At 38.6% G+C, this 15,087-nt stretch overlaps 1 protein-coding gene and 1 pseudogene across 5 annotated transcripts in view; one reads left to right on the top strand and one right to left on the bottom strand.

Moving 5' to 3' along the window:
• The window catches only part of JMJD1C (jumonji domain containing 1C), a 316,168-nt gene that overhangs the window by 31,645 nt on the left and 269,436 nt on the right, over positions 1 to 15,087 (top strand). For 2 of the 5 annotated variants that reach the window (XM_059882619.1, XM_010820510.4), the window contains exon 1: positions 14,571 to 15,087. The exons of 1 other annotated variant lie outside the window; for it this stretch is intronic. In XM_059882619.1, the coding sequence (XP_059738602.1) occupies positions 14,920 to 15,087 (168 nt within the window). In that variant the 5' untranslated portion in view covers positions 14,571 to 14,919. 2 more of the 5 variants (XM_059882617.1, NM_001191122.1) reach the window with 2 other exon arrangements.
• Positions 2,346 to 2,831, bottom strand: LOC617130 (large ribosomal subunit protein uL11-like; annotated as a pseudogene).

The raw sequence follows: 15,087 nt of genomic DNA, 5'->3' as shown, positions 1-15,087 counted from the left end.
TCCTCCCGCTTCAATCTTGCCCAGCATCAGGGTCTTTTCCAGTGAGTCAGTTCTTCTCATCAGGTGGCCATTTTGGCGTATTGGCGTTTCAGCTTTAGCATCAGTCCTTCCAATGAATATTCAGGACTGATTTCCTTTAGGATGGACTGGTTAGATCTCCTTGCAGTCCAAGGGACTCTCAAGAGTCTTCTCCAACACCACAGTTCAAAAGCATCAATTCTTCAGCACTCAGCTTTCTTTATAGTCCAACTCTAATATTCATACATGACCACTGGAAAAAACATCGCTTTCACGAGACGGACCTTTGTTGGCAAAGTAATGTCTCTGCTTTTTAATATTCTGTCTACGTAGGTTGGTCATAACTTTTCTTCCAAGGACCAAGTGTCTTTTAATTTCATGGCTGCAGTCACCATCTGCAGTGATTTTGGAGCCCCCAAAAATAGTCTGTCACTATTTCCACTGTTTCCCCATCTATTTGCCATAAAGTGATGGGGCCAGATGCCATGATCTTAATTTTCTGAATGTTGAGGTTAAGCCAGCTTTTTTTCACTCTCCTTTTTCACTTTCATCAAGAGGCTTTTTAGTTCTTCTTTGCTTTCTGCCATAACAGTGGTGTTATCTGCATATCTGAGATTATTCATATCTCTCCCAGCAACCTTGATTCCAGCTTGTGCTTCATCCAGTCCAGCATTTCTCATGATGTACTCTGCATATAAGTTAAATAAGCAGGGTGACAATATATAGCCTTGATGTACTCCTTTCCTGATTTAGAACCAGACTGTTCCATGTCTACTCCTGACTGTTGTTTCTTGACCTGCGTATAGATTTCTCAGGAGGCAGGTCAGGTGGTCTGGTATTCCCATCTCTTGAAGAATTTTCCATGGTTTGTTGTAATCCACAGAGTCAAAGGTTTTGGCGTAGTCAATAAAGCAGAAGCAGATGTTTTTCTGGAACTCTCTTGCTTTTTCGATGATCCAAAGGATGTTGGCAGTTTGATCTTTGATTCTTCGACCTTTTCTAAATCCAGTGTGAGCATCTGGAAGTTCACGGTTCACCTACTGTTGAAGCCTGGCTTGGAGAATTTTGAGCATTACTTTCCTAGCCTGTGATGTGAGTGAAACTGTGCCATCATTTGAGCATTCTTTGGCATTGCCTTTCTTTGGGATTGGAATGAAAACTGACCTTTTCCAGTCCTGTGGTCACTGCTGAGTTTTCCAAATTTGCTGGCATATTGAGTGCAGCACTTTCACAGCATCATCTTTCAGGATTTGAAATAGCTCAGCTGGATTTCCATCATCTCCACTAGCTTTGTTTGTACTGATGCTTCCTAAAGCGCAGTTGATTTCACATTCCAGGATGTCTGACTCTATGTGAGTGGTCACACCATCATTATTATCTGGGTCATGAAGATCTTTTTTGTACAGTTCTTCTGTGTATTCTTGCCACCTCTTCTTAATATTTTCTGCTTCTGTTAGATCCATACCATTTCTGTTCTTTATTGTGCCCAGCTTTGCATGAAATGTTCCCTTGGTATCTATTTTTCTTTAAGAGATCGCTAGTCTTTCCCATTCTGTTGTTTTCCTCTATTTCTTTGCACTGATCATTGAGGAAGGCTTTCTTAGCTCTCCTTTCTATTCTTTGGAACTCTGCATTCAAATGGGTATATCTTTCCTTTTGTCCTTTGCCTTTCCCTGCTTCCCTGATAGCTCAGCTGTTAAAGAATCCGCCTGCAATACGGGAACCTGGGTTTGATCCCTGGGCTGGGACGATCCCCTGGAGAAGGGAAAGGCTACCCACTCCAGTATTCTGGCCTGGAGAATTACATGGACTGTGTAGTCTACAGGGTCGTAAAGAGTCAGACATGACTGAGTGACTTTCACTTCACTCACTCTGTTCTTTTCATAGCTGTTTGTAAGGCCTCCTCAGACAACCGTTTTGCTTTTTTGCATTTCTTTTTCTTGATCACTGCCTCTTGTGCAGTGTCACGAACCTCTGTCCATAGTTTTTCAGGCACTCTATCAGATCTGATCCGTTGAATCTCTTTGTCACTTCCTCTGTATAGTCGTAAGGGATTTGATTTAGGTCATACTTGCGTGGTCTAGTGGCTTTCCCTACTTTCTTCAATTTAAGTCTGAATTTGGCAGTAGGAGTTCATGATCTGAGCCACAGTCAGCTCCTGGTCTTGTTTTTACTGAATGTATAGAGCTTCTCCATCTTTGGCTGTAAAGAATATAATCAATCTGATTTCAGTATTGACCATCTGGTGATGTCCATGTGCAGAGTCTTCTTTGTTTTTTCTTTTGGTTATCAAATAATCCTTTATTTTTCGGTTTCCTTTGCCATTCTTACCTAACTAGGCACTTCACCGCACTACTGTTGATGTCGTCTATGATGTCATGAGGGTGGCGGCCATCAGCATTGCAGCCTACAGACTGGGAGGTCCCCAGAATCTCTTTAATGGTTCCAGAAAGTTCTCTAGCTAGAGACCCATGCCGCATCTGCCAGGCAGTGTTGAGAATCTCATCAAAAGTGATGTTTCCACTGTGCTTAATGTTTTTCTGCTTCTTTCTGTCTCTTGGTGGTTCCCTGAGGGCTTTGATGATCAGGGCAGAGGCAGAAGGTAACCCCTAAGTCTAGGCCTGTCTGTTCTGAACGGTCAGTTTCACTGTAATCCTCAGACCCTTCCAATCACCAGTTGCCTTGGTGGTGTCATCACCGACCTTTTTTAGAGACAGACCCAGGGGGCCCATCTTGGGGGCCAGGGCAGACGTGGCACTGACTTCCCCACCGGTGCACCTCAGGTAGGTGACTTTGATCTCCTTGGGGTCGAGTTAATTGGTTGTCAAAGGTAAAAAAGTAGTTCAATGGAGAAAGGACATTATTCCTCCCAGCTACTATTGGATGAAAGTTCTAATTGCTCCTCATCTTCCTCAATATTTGGTATTGTCAGTTTTCATTTTCTTTTAATTTTAACCATCTTAATAGATGTGTAATAGTATGTCATTATAGTTTTTATTTACATTTCCCTAAAACTAGTGATATTGGGTGTCTTCATGTACTTATTTGCCAGTTGTATTATTATTATTTGTATATCTTACTTGATAAAGTGTCTCTTCAAATTTTTTGCTCAGTAAGTTTTGTTTTTTAATTAAATTTTGAGAGTTCTCTAAATTTTCTGGATACCAATCATTTATCAGATGTGTGGCTTGTAGATAATTTCCCCTAGTCTGTGACCTTAGGAATTTTTTATTTCACTAATGTTTAATTTTGAATCTTATGGATTTTAAGAAATCTTAGCCTAAATCAGTGTGAAAATTGTTTTTTTCTTAAAGATTTTTAGCTTTTCAGATATTTTAGGTTTATAGTTCATTTTGAATTAATTTTATTAATTTTAATATATGGTGTGATGGATGAACTTTTTTTTTTTTTTAGTATGAACGTCTAATTATTCTAACCCTGTTTGTTAAAGGGATTGTCCTTTCTCCAAACTACTTTTTTACCTTTGACAACCAATTAACTATGTACATATGAGTCTGTTTTTGGACTCTCCATTTTGTTCAGTTAATTTGTTTACTCTTTTGCTCATGTCATGCTGAGTTTATTAATGGAGTTTTATAGAATAGTCCTGAGGTAAGATACTTTGAATCTTATTTTTTCCTTTCAAAACTGTTTCGAAAAAAAAATTGCTTTGGTGGTTCTAATTCCTTACCTTATTGATTTTACTATCAACTCATTGATTCTCAAAATCAAAATACTTGGTGATATTTTCATTGTGATTACTTTGAATTTACAGATCAACTTGGGGAGAATTGAGTCTTCTAATAAATGTGCATGGTATATCATTTCACTTATTGAGGTCTTCTTTCATTCATCAGTACTTTGTAGTTTTCAGCATGAAGAGGTTGTACCTATTTTATTACATTTATATGCGTTTTAATCTTTTTAGGTGTTATTCTAAATAGTACTGGTAGACAATCATGCCATTTGCAAACAGAGGCAGTCTTATTTCTTCCCTTTCAATCTGTATGCCTTTTATTTCTTTTTTTCTTGTCTTATTGTACTTTCTAGGTCTTTAAGTATGTTGTATTAAATAGGAGTGGTGACAGCAGATTTCCTTTCCTTTTTCTGACTCCTTGGAAGAAACCAGGTAGTCTTTTACTCTTAAATATGATGTTAGCAATAATTTTATAGTAGATGCATTTTATCAGGTTGTGTAAGTACCCTTCTACCTCTGATTGGCTGAGAAGTTTTTCAGGAAGGAGAGTTGGGTTTTCTCAAATGCATGTTTTTTGCATTTGTTGGTGCTATCATATTTTTCTTCTTTAGTCTGTTGACTGGTGAATTATGCTGATTGATCTTCTAATGCTGAGTCAAGTTGCATTCTTGGGATAAACCTGTATTTATCTCTGGTTGTGGTGTGTTATCCTTTTTATTAGTTACTGAATTTGATTAGCTAATATTTTGTTGAGGATTTTTGCATATATGAGGGATAGTGAGTTTTCTTTTCTTGTAATTTCTTTGTCAGATTTTGGTTTGCAGGACCTTATGTTCATAAAATGAATTTGAAACTTTCCCTCCTATTTGTGTAGATTTTTTTTCTCCCACTCTTTTTTTTTAATTCCTGGTTAGTTTTAACATTGGTAATTTCTTGTGACCTGTCTTCAAGGTTATTGATTCTTTTCTCAGCTCTGTTAAGTCTGAACCTACCAAAGACTTTAAAATTATTTTTAGTGCAGTTCTTGTTTTGAGCATTTCAGTTTGACTCTTAGCATTTCTGTTCAACTCTTGTACTTTCTGTCTCTGACTTGCCATCTATTATGCATATTGTTTTTCTGCTCCATTTGAGCCTTTGTCATTATTCATAATTATTTTTAATTCCTTGGCTGATAGTTCCAACATATGACTTACATGATTTGCTTGCTCTTCAGATTTTGTGTAATGTGGAATTTTTTTCGAAGGAGGGTAAGAAATTACTTTATTTAAAGGAATAGTACAAATGAAAGAACTTGGATGGATGGATTTGTATAAATTATAAAAAAGGTAATGATAACCCAGCATGCATGCATTACCTTGGTGACCAAGGAAACCACCCCCATGGCTAGGCCTACACTTTTTGAACAAATGCCGGCTATCATTTGCATGATGATAGAGACTGAAGTATATAGTATTTATGCCAAGAAGTAGGCAAGACTCTTGTTCTGTTACATTGTTAGTATGGGGAGTTGAATCAGTCTTGTCTGAAGTTGATGATTTATGGGGTTTTTTTGTTGCTTTGGTTACCTTCAGTGTATTGTCAACTGTAAATACTTTTGTCATCACTTCATCCTTAAGGTGAGAGTTGATTTGCTGAAAAGTTTAACTCAATGTTTTTACTCCACCTTCATCCTTAAGCCTTACTGGTACATCTGAGAGTCAGAGAGGTTCTCTCTGTACTCTTCGGTTCCTCTCTCTAGTAGAGTGGTGGTTCCTCTCTGTTATTACGTGTGCCTGGGAGCTTGTTTGCCTTGTGGTAGGCTTGAGGCCCTGGGAACTATTCAGCCTTGTGGTGGTGGGCAACAGAACTTATTTTTCATCCTAGACCAATGTTAGTTTTAGACAGGCTCTGTGTTTTTCTCTTCTCAGTAATCCTGCTTTTCCCCTGAGTTGTTTGGGGCCAGGATGATTTCCTTTCCTTCCCTCAGGGGTAGATGCGACCTTCTAATTTGAGGGAATTATAAAAGTTTGAATCATAAAAACACCAGAAGAAAGTACTGAAGAATACTTACGTATTTTCTGAGGATGGCTTAAGGTTGAAACAAAGATTTTGGCTTATTTGTATAAACATTTTGAACTAGTGAATATCAAAAAGTGCAAGTGGGGAAAGAAAGATCCATGCACATTTAGCTGTAAAAGTAAATGAAACTTTTACATTTGTAAATGATTTTCAGATAATTTTTGTAATTAGAATAATTGAAAAATGGATTTTTAGCTATTATAAACAAAGAAGAATATAAAGGCATGCAAAGTAAAGTTTTCTTTGTATATATATTTTATATTTTTTCAAATATAAAGGTTATTTGTAATGCAGAATGTCTCAAAAATTTCTCCATTTGAAGTTAGTTCTGCTAGATTATTTTAATACGATAGTTTTAAGGGCAAATTTGGAGAGAAGAGGAAGCATTTCTCCAAGGGTTTAAAACTGTTTATTTGGGAAATTCTTTAGTCTGTATTATTAGTTTGCATGTATTAATGATTAATATGTGTGTCTTCTGTGAGATCTTTGAGAGATCTTTGAGAGAGAAACTTTCAGGCTAAACACATTTGTTTTCCTAAGCAAGATTATCGCATTCTATCAATCCTTTAAGGGCTTCCCAGATTGCACTAGTGGTAAAGAACCCATCTGCCAATGCAGAAAACAAAAGAGACGCACGTTCAGTCCCTGGGTTGGGAAGATCTCTTGGAGAACAAAATGACAACCCACTCCAGTATTCTTGGCTGGAGAATCACACGGACAGAGGAGCCTGGCAGGCTACAGTCGATAGGGTTGCAAAGAGTCAGACGTGACTGAAGCAACTTAGCACATTGGTCCTTTAATATTTGTCAGTTCTGAACCTACCATGTATCAGGAGAGTGTACTTGGCTGCTTACTGGATTATTCAGAAGCCTTAGAAGCAAATTCTTAGAAACTTAGTTGATGATGTTAGCCTCTCCTTTTTCTGTACAGTTCCTAGAAAAGCAGAGGGGTTTGCCCCAAGTAGTTAGCAATAGTACAGTAGTTAGCAATAGTAGTAACATAGACTCCTGGGCATTTGCTCCTTCATTACACTACATATGTGACTGCTTCCCTGGTGGCTCAGTGGCAACGAATCCACCTGCCAATGCAGGAGATGCAGGAGACATGGGTTCAATCCCTGGCTCGAGAAAATCCCCTGGAGTAGGAAATGGCAGCCCACTGCAGTATTCTTGCCTGGAAAATCCCATGGACAGAGGACCCTGGCGGGTTACAGTCCATGGTGTCACAAAGAGTCTGACACAACTGAGCACACATGTGTGTGACTACTAATTTCGTATTTGTACATTTGATGCGCAAAATATCCATTTGTAAATGGCTCTGTGGCATGGGGATTGACCAGTTTTAACCTTAGTGTTTGCATACTTTGTGAAAAGTTGGTTAGCTTTCTGAATATTTCTTTTGGCCATTTAATCATCGGTAATATCAAAATGTGCCCTGGAGTAGCAGAATGTTTTGGGGATGTTGATTTGAATTTTAAGTCTGTAGTTAAAGTTTTTTTGAGGTCTCTTTTTTATGTGTGTCAGTTGTGATTTATAAAGAAAATGATCTAGGGGCCCCCAAATACTGAGCTTCTGTGAACATCGGCCTTAGAATTGGAGCACTATTTTATACACTCTTTAATTGAATAAGTAAATTATTTGTAATAGTGAAGCGCACATGGAGGGAGAAGGCAATGCTTTCTTTATATAGAGTAATTTATTTTTATCGCATGTTTATGTTATGTAGCATTACATATAAATCCCATTATATGTAGTCATGTGGCTTTTTCTAGAATATGCCAAAGAAAGAAATGACTACAAATTTCCCATATTTACTGCTAGGCCTTGTTTGTTTTGGTTTTGTTTCTTTGAAGCCAAATGCCATTAATTTAAGAAATGTGCCTCAAAACTGTGTGTTCTTGATCATAAACTTTCATCTGGGAAGGAACATCAGTGGAATATAGTTAGCATGCTGAGATTTTGAGTCATTATTACTTTTTAGCTTAGGTTTTACTTTGAGTTTTCCTCATTTATAGCTTCAAATCCAAGTGTAGACAGTTTTACGTAACTAAGCTTCATGGATGTGAACAGCCATTCTTTGGGACTTTCATTTCGCTACTGCTTACTTGTGGCGTAGTGAAGGCTTGTGAGGACAGATACATAACCCTTTAGGAATGTAACCTGCTAAGAAGTTAGTGTCAAGTTGAAGACGCAGAGTACAAACTGCCATCTAGCATATTTAATGGTAGTTAATAGTGGACACATTTATGAGAGGGGTGATGAACACACAAGACAGTGCTGTGGGATACCCTGGGAAGACTTGCTGTGTGCTCAGTGGCAGCTTTTCATTTATTTTTTTCTTATAGTTTCTCATTCAGCAGATTAGGATATTTTCAGTGCTATTATGTTCATTCTTTCTAAATTAAAAATTATCATTAAAAATCAGATTTAGTCTTATTTTTAATAGAAAAATATTGAAAAGAAGTGGTAGGTCCTGTGCATCCAGAATATAAATTAGAAACTAACAAATGTGGAGGCCCAGTAGAGATTTGTTTTCTCCTTCTTTCGTATCTTCTTACCTTCATTTCTTCTCTCTCCCTCTTGTTCCTTCCACATAGCATCAAGAAGACAAAGTTATATTGGTATGTTCTTAGCATCAAGAGGCTAAAGTTATATCGATATGTTGGCTCTGTCAAAGACATTATTTGAGACTGTTCTCTTTGGAATACTAAGAATAGGCTGGTGTTTTGCATATATATTGCTTATAGGATCATTTTGGGATTTGCATTAAATTGGTACTTTAGTAACAGTGTGAGCTTTTCCGGTGGATTCTAACTCTTTTCTCTGTGTCTCTTCTTTAGAAATTATCCCTAGGAACCACCTTGCTTTTCTGGTGAAGCTCAAGTTTTAGGAAGGCTTTGCATTGTACCTCCATGATGAAATGAGATAATGTATGTAAGACATTGTTAGAAAGGTGATGAATAACCCTATAGAAAAAACATGAACTCTTATTTATGAATATGGCCCTCAATTTAGAGACTGTAAGTTCTCTTAGATGGGTTGGATTTATTAATAGAAAAAGGTATATAGTATATATATATATATATATTTTTTTTTTTTGCTATTCGTTAATTCAGTAACATGTAATGAGCATTTAATATGCACAAGTCTTGGATGCTGGGAGTATTGTTATGAACAAGATAAATTGTCCTTGCTTTTATGGAACTTATGGTTTGCCAGGGGAGACAAACATAAAACAACCATTTACACAATAAATGTTATATATACAGTTGTGATGAGTGCTAAGACAAATGGGAAAAGTTTTGAAAATCCATATTTGGTGGTTTGATAATCTTGGGATCAGATGGCTTCCTTGAGGAAGTGACATTTGAATTACTTTATTATTATTGTAATTGTGATTGAAGAATTCAGTTTAAATAAGTGCTTAAGGAAATACTGAAATAAGCAGTTTGGGGCATTTTTGGTGGTTCAGTAGTTAAGACTCTGCTTCCAGTGCAGAAGGCATGGGTTTCCATCCCTGGTCAGGGAACTAAGCTCCAGCATGTTGCATGATATGGCAAAAAAAGAAAAAAATTAAGATTTACTAATAAACATGGTAACATAATTTTTTTAACATAAATTTATGTTCGATTCTGTTCTTGGTATTCCATTTGCAGAATTCACTTGAAATTGTTGACTTTCTTCATTGGCTTCCACAGTTCTATACTTGTATGAGTCTAAGACTTCATAACCCACTCCAGTCTTAACATTTGACAATAACTAAAAAATTCCAAGTTATAATGGATTTGAAATTTTTTGTTAAAATGCACTAAACTTACCTTGTATGCCATTCCAGTAATACTTCCTTAAATATTAAACCAACCAAGGCATTTCTATTGTACATCTTTCTTAGACTGAACTTCTTAAAGGATAGAAGCCCTATCTCCAGAACCTTGCAGGATGTGAGACACATAATAAGTGTAAAATAAGCAAATCTATTATGGATAATCTGGGTTAAATAAGGATGAAATAGTTTGGTAACTGACTCTCCTGTTTCTTTTAACTTACTGTTTAGCATAATACAGGGGCTTGGACTTAACAAAGTCTGGTTTTGAACACCAGTTCCTTAATGTGTAATCTTAGGCAAATAAAGTTCTGTAAACCACATCTTCTTCATCTTAAAATCATTGGACTTCCCTAGTGGTCCAGTGGTTAAGATTCCGTACTTTCACCGCTGGTAGCTGGGGAACTAATATCCCATATGCCTTGAGGTGAGGCTAAAAAAAAAAAATGAGCTGAAAAATAAAATGAGATTTCTTGTATAAAGTGCTTGGCACAGTGTCTGACATATCATAACTGTTCCAAAAATGGTGGCTAATATTATTACAAGATACAGATTTTCTTCCTCTTACAATGGGGTAACTTCTAGATGAACCCATCAGAAGTTGAAAATATCCTAAGTTGAAGATGCATTTAAAACACCTGATGTACTGAACATCCTAGCTTAAGTTTACCTGCATTCAACATGCTTAGAATACTTTCATAAGCCTGGGCAAAGTCATCTAACACATAGCATATTTTATAATAAGGTGTTGCATATCTCATGTAATTTATTGAATCCTGTACTGAAAGTGGAAAGCAGAATGGTTGTATGAGTATAGAAAGGTTTTAAATGTATATTACCTGTTAACCTTTGTGTTTCTTGCCTGGCTTGGCTAGAAGCTGCAGCTTCCTGCCAAGGCCCAGCATCAGGAGGGAGTATTGTACTGCTCTTAGCCTGGGAAAAGATTAAAATTCAGAATTCAAAATAAGATTTCTACTGAATACATATTGTTTTCACACTGTCCTAAAGTTAAAAAATCTTAGGTCGAACCATTCTTGAGTTGAGGACCATCTGTGTATGCACTGAACTTTTTTATCTGTTTTACCTATGATGTTTAAAACAGACACATGTAGTGACCCAGGATACTGGTATATGTTAGAGCAGCTAATTGGCCCTTTCTATAATTAAACTGAGTCAAAAAGTAAGAAGTTAATAACTAGTTGGCTGTTTTAAAATGGAACTTGATGAACTATTAATTATTGATAAGTGGGTAATTGTGGTCCATATTGTAATGAAGCCATTATCTTCCTTTATAAGTCAGTTTTTTAAAAATAATAAACCAGTAAATTTTTGTGGCTTTTTAAAAAACCAAATAATCCTACAATGCATTTGGATGTAGGAAATTTGCCTGAATTGATACATATGTGTGTATGGATATATTATAAACATATTTGGATTTTGGAATGGAAAGAGTAGAAGCTGTAGTCTATATTTCTAAATTTTCAGCTTCTGTAAACTTATTTTAAATACTTCTCTGTCACTGTCTTTGACTATATAATGAAGTTCAGTTCAGTTCAGTCACTCAGTCGTGTCCCACTCTTTGTGACCCCATGAACCACAGCACGCCAGGCCTCCCTGTCCATCACCAATTCCCGGAGTCCACCCAAATCGATGTCCATTGAGTTGGTGATGCCATCCGACCATCTCATCCTCTGTCGTCCCCTTCTCCTTCTGCCCTCAATCTTTGCCAGCATCAGGGTCTTTTCAACTGAGTCAGCTCTTCATATCAGGTGGCCAAAGTATTGGAGTTTCAGCTTCAACATCAGTCCTTCCAAAGAACGCCCAGGATTGATATAATGAAGTACTATAACTTATAATTTTAGTACTATTAATATAACTCTTTACATTTACCAATATTGACATTTTCTGACTATTTTTATGAAAGTAAAGGATGTAAGGGCATTTAATTGAACAAATAAATATTTTTATTCCATGTTACACTTTATAAACTTTTGATTATGTTTACACTTATGATTTGCTGGCAAAAATTATGTAAATACAGTTGAATTTCTTTTTAACAACTTGGGTGTTAGGGATGCTGACCCTCAGTACAGTAGAAGATCTGGAGTATTTTGCATTTGGCCCTTGGTGTCAGAGGTTCTGCATTTGTGGATTCAACTGGGTGGTGTAGTACTATAGTACTTACTGAAAAAACCTGTGTGTAAGTCACTCCACAGTTCAGTTTCATTTTGTTCAAGGGTCAGCTGTACTGCCCGAAACAAAGCAAAAGATGCCAGCAACAACAAAATCCATTAAGGCCTTTTTATTTTACATTTAAAAAAATGAATTTCAAGTTTTTCCATAAGCAAAATATCCACAAATTAGTGGTTTATTGTTTTTGTTGTTGTTAAACCCTAGGTACTAATTGTACTCAGACGATTCATAGACTAGTATCTGGAATATGGTTGTAAGTACATAAGATGTTTGGATTGAAAATGTTAATGAAGATATATTATATGACCATCTGAAAAATTTTGTTTCTGCATTTGAAACATTTTGACTTGGATTTGCATGCTTTTCAGAACACTTAAAAGGACAGCATTCTACATGTCTAGGGGGTTCCTCTGAGAAGGCAATGGCACCCTACTCCAGTACTCTTGCCTGGACAATCCCATGAATGGAGGAGCCTGGTAGGCTGCGGTCCATGCGGTCGCTAAGAGTCGGACAGGCCTGAGCGACTTCACTTTCACGCATTGGAGAAGGAAATGGCAACCCACTCCAATGTTTTTGCCTGGAGAATCCCAGGGACGCGGGAGCCTGGTGGGCTGCCGTCTATGGGGTTGCACAGAGTCGGACAGGACTGAAATGACTTAGCAGCAGCAGCAGCAGCAGGGGGTTCCTAGGGATCCATTTACAGGAGTTTGCCTACAAAATTAAAGTCAGCTGGCACCTTTATGTAAGGTAACCTGACAATCTCTCCTTCTAAAAGTGAGTGATATTTATGTGATAATAGTGTTATTTGCAGCTTTTCTCAAACGACTTTATTTATATTTTCTCACTTGCTCCTAGAATATCACTGAGATTAGGAAGCAGGCAGTTTCAGTTAAGCATCTGTGTCATGCCAAAGATCACAAAGCAAGTCATTGATAATTTGGTATCTGAATGTCAATCTTCTTCTTTTTTCCCCTCTTTCCACATGTTAGATTATTTTCACCAGGTTATTTTACTGGTTCCTTAATCCAATTTGAGATTTTAGAAATCTTAGCCTGTAAGGTGATTTGCTAAGTAATATACAGTAGGTACTGAAAGAGTGGACTTGGAAGTTAAAGATTGCATAATAAAATTAAATTTTTCTCTCATCTTGCAAGTATGCATTTCTAGACATGGTTTTCCTTTGTATATTTATTACATGTCTACATTTGGCCTTTAGATTAGCAGAATTAGACCATGATGATTAAAATCTGGAAAGAACTTTTCCTTTAATTTAGGGTTTCAACCTATTAACAGGGGCCATGTATTTTCCATTTCAAAAACAGCTTAGGTGTTGTAAGAAAGTGGATAAAAGCCTTACGTCTATTTAAAATATTCAGATTTCTAAATTCCTTTATTTTTTTTTAATTTAATTTTTTAACTTTACAATATTGTATTGGTTTTGCCATATATCGAAATGAATCCGCCACAGGTAACGTAACTTTTCGTGGAGGTTTAGAAAAATCTTTAAGAAACTGAAATTTAGAATAGATTTTTATTGTGCTAGAATAATTTGGGGAGCTGATGTAATCATTAGTGGCCCTGGAAATAAAACCCACAACAGGAATTTTAAAAATTATCTTTAATAAAAGTATGTCAGATTTCTCACTGACATCGGTATGGATGCTTGATTTAGAACTCAACGGTGAGATCAAAGGAGTTAATTGTTCCAAGTGGGAGATGTGTGCTGGATGGGTTACAGCGTCCTGTTGTGATTGGACGGGAAGTATACATAATTTATTTTCCTGAACTATGATTGGCTAAAACCCTTTTCTTTCCACGATATTTTTCTAACAACTTTGAATCCGGGGCCTTTCCAAACCGTTTTTATTGTCAGACCAACGAGTTTGGGGTATGTACTAGTATTGAAAGTACTCAAATGTATGGAGAAACTGTTCTTGAATTTTAAGAATGTTGACAAAAGCCCTCAACCGAGTGTTTGGCTTTCTTAAAACAAAGCAGTAGCGAGGTGTAAATCTCTGAATAGCCCAAACCGGTATTGAGTGTTAGGGCTTCCCTTGTGGCTCAGCTGGTAAAGAATCCGCCTGCAATGTGGGAAACCTGGGTTCGATCCTTGGGTTGGGAAGATCTTGTGGAGAAGGGAGAGGCTACCCATTCCAGGATTCTGGCCTGGAGAATTCCATTGTATAGCCCATAGGGTCGCAGAGTTGGACACCATTGAACGTGTAGTGAGTGTCGCCCCAAACAGGAAATATGAAAGGATGACAGTGTTTTCTTCATTTTCATTTAAAGACGTGTACTTTGTTTCTGCACTGACTGAGTTCTGTGGGCTTAGTTTTCAGTTGAAAAGTGTTGCTCTGCGTTGCTGCTGGGACTGCGGGACTGCTAATTCAGGCAGAATTCGGGCTAACTCAGACTGCAGGGCGCCATTTGTTCTGGGGGGGGGAAAATCACTCTGGAGATGCGGCTGTTAATCTGGAGTTTGTTTTGCGACCCAGAGTGGAACCAGCACACTTCACTTTCACCTCACTCAATCCCCCACCCAAACCCCCCACTTCTCAGGGAGCGACGAGTAGAGAGTTGGACCCCAAACACTACATTTCTGAAGGACTACATTCCCTTCTCCCGCCCCTCCTTTTTTTTTTTTAAATCTAGTCTGGTCCCGCAGCCGCCGCGTCGGGCACTACTTTCCGTCTGCGGTGGTTCCTCCGACCCTCTCCCGCGGCTCCCTCCCCCAGCCCGCGCCGGCGGAAGGAGACGCGCGGCGCGCTCGCAACTACGCTAGTGGATGGGGAGGCGGAGTAGTACTGGCCGCGGCGCGGTGGCGGCAGCGGCCGGAGCTGCGTCGGGGTCTCAGGCGGCGTGTGGAAATTTGTTAATTTCTTTCTTTCATTTGTGGAACCGTAGCTAGAGGCTGCAGGTCGGAGAGTCCAGGGCAGTGTTGAGGACTGAGTGACTGAGGTCGCTGTGCCCTTCTGGGCAGAGCGTCCGGTGCGCCCCCGAGTCTGCGCTCGCTCGCGGGGCCGCCGCCTTTCCCGGGTCCGCTGTCTTCAGCATGGACAGCCGGTAGGAGCGGAGTTTTCGTTGATTGCCTGGCAGCCGAGGAGGCGACGGCTGCTTTGGCAGTGACGGCTATGGCGGTGGAGACGCGGCCGGAGCTGGTGGGGAAGCGGTTCCTTTGCCTGGCGCTCGGCGAAGAGGCGCGGCTGGAGCGCGGGGAGAGCGGACGCTGCTGGCGGGGCTGGCGAGCGGGGGTTATCCGAGCGGTGTCACACAGGGACAGCCGCAATCCCGACCTGGCG

The sequence above is a fragment of the Bos taurus genome, chromosome 28 (genome assembly GCF_002263795.3).
Source record: "Bos taurus isolate L1 Dominette 01449 registration number 42190680 breed Hereford chromosome 28, ARS-UCD2.0, whole genome shotgun sequence".
NCBI classification, from domain to species: Eukaryota; Metazoa; Chordata; class Mammalia; order Artiodactyla; family Bovidae; genus Bos; species Bos taurus.
The sequence above is the reverse complement of the archived record's forward strand: the minus strand, read 5'-3'. Positions and strand labels throughout refer to the sequence as shown.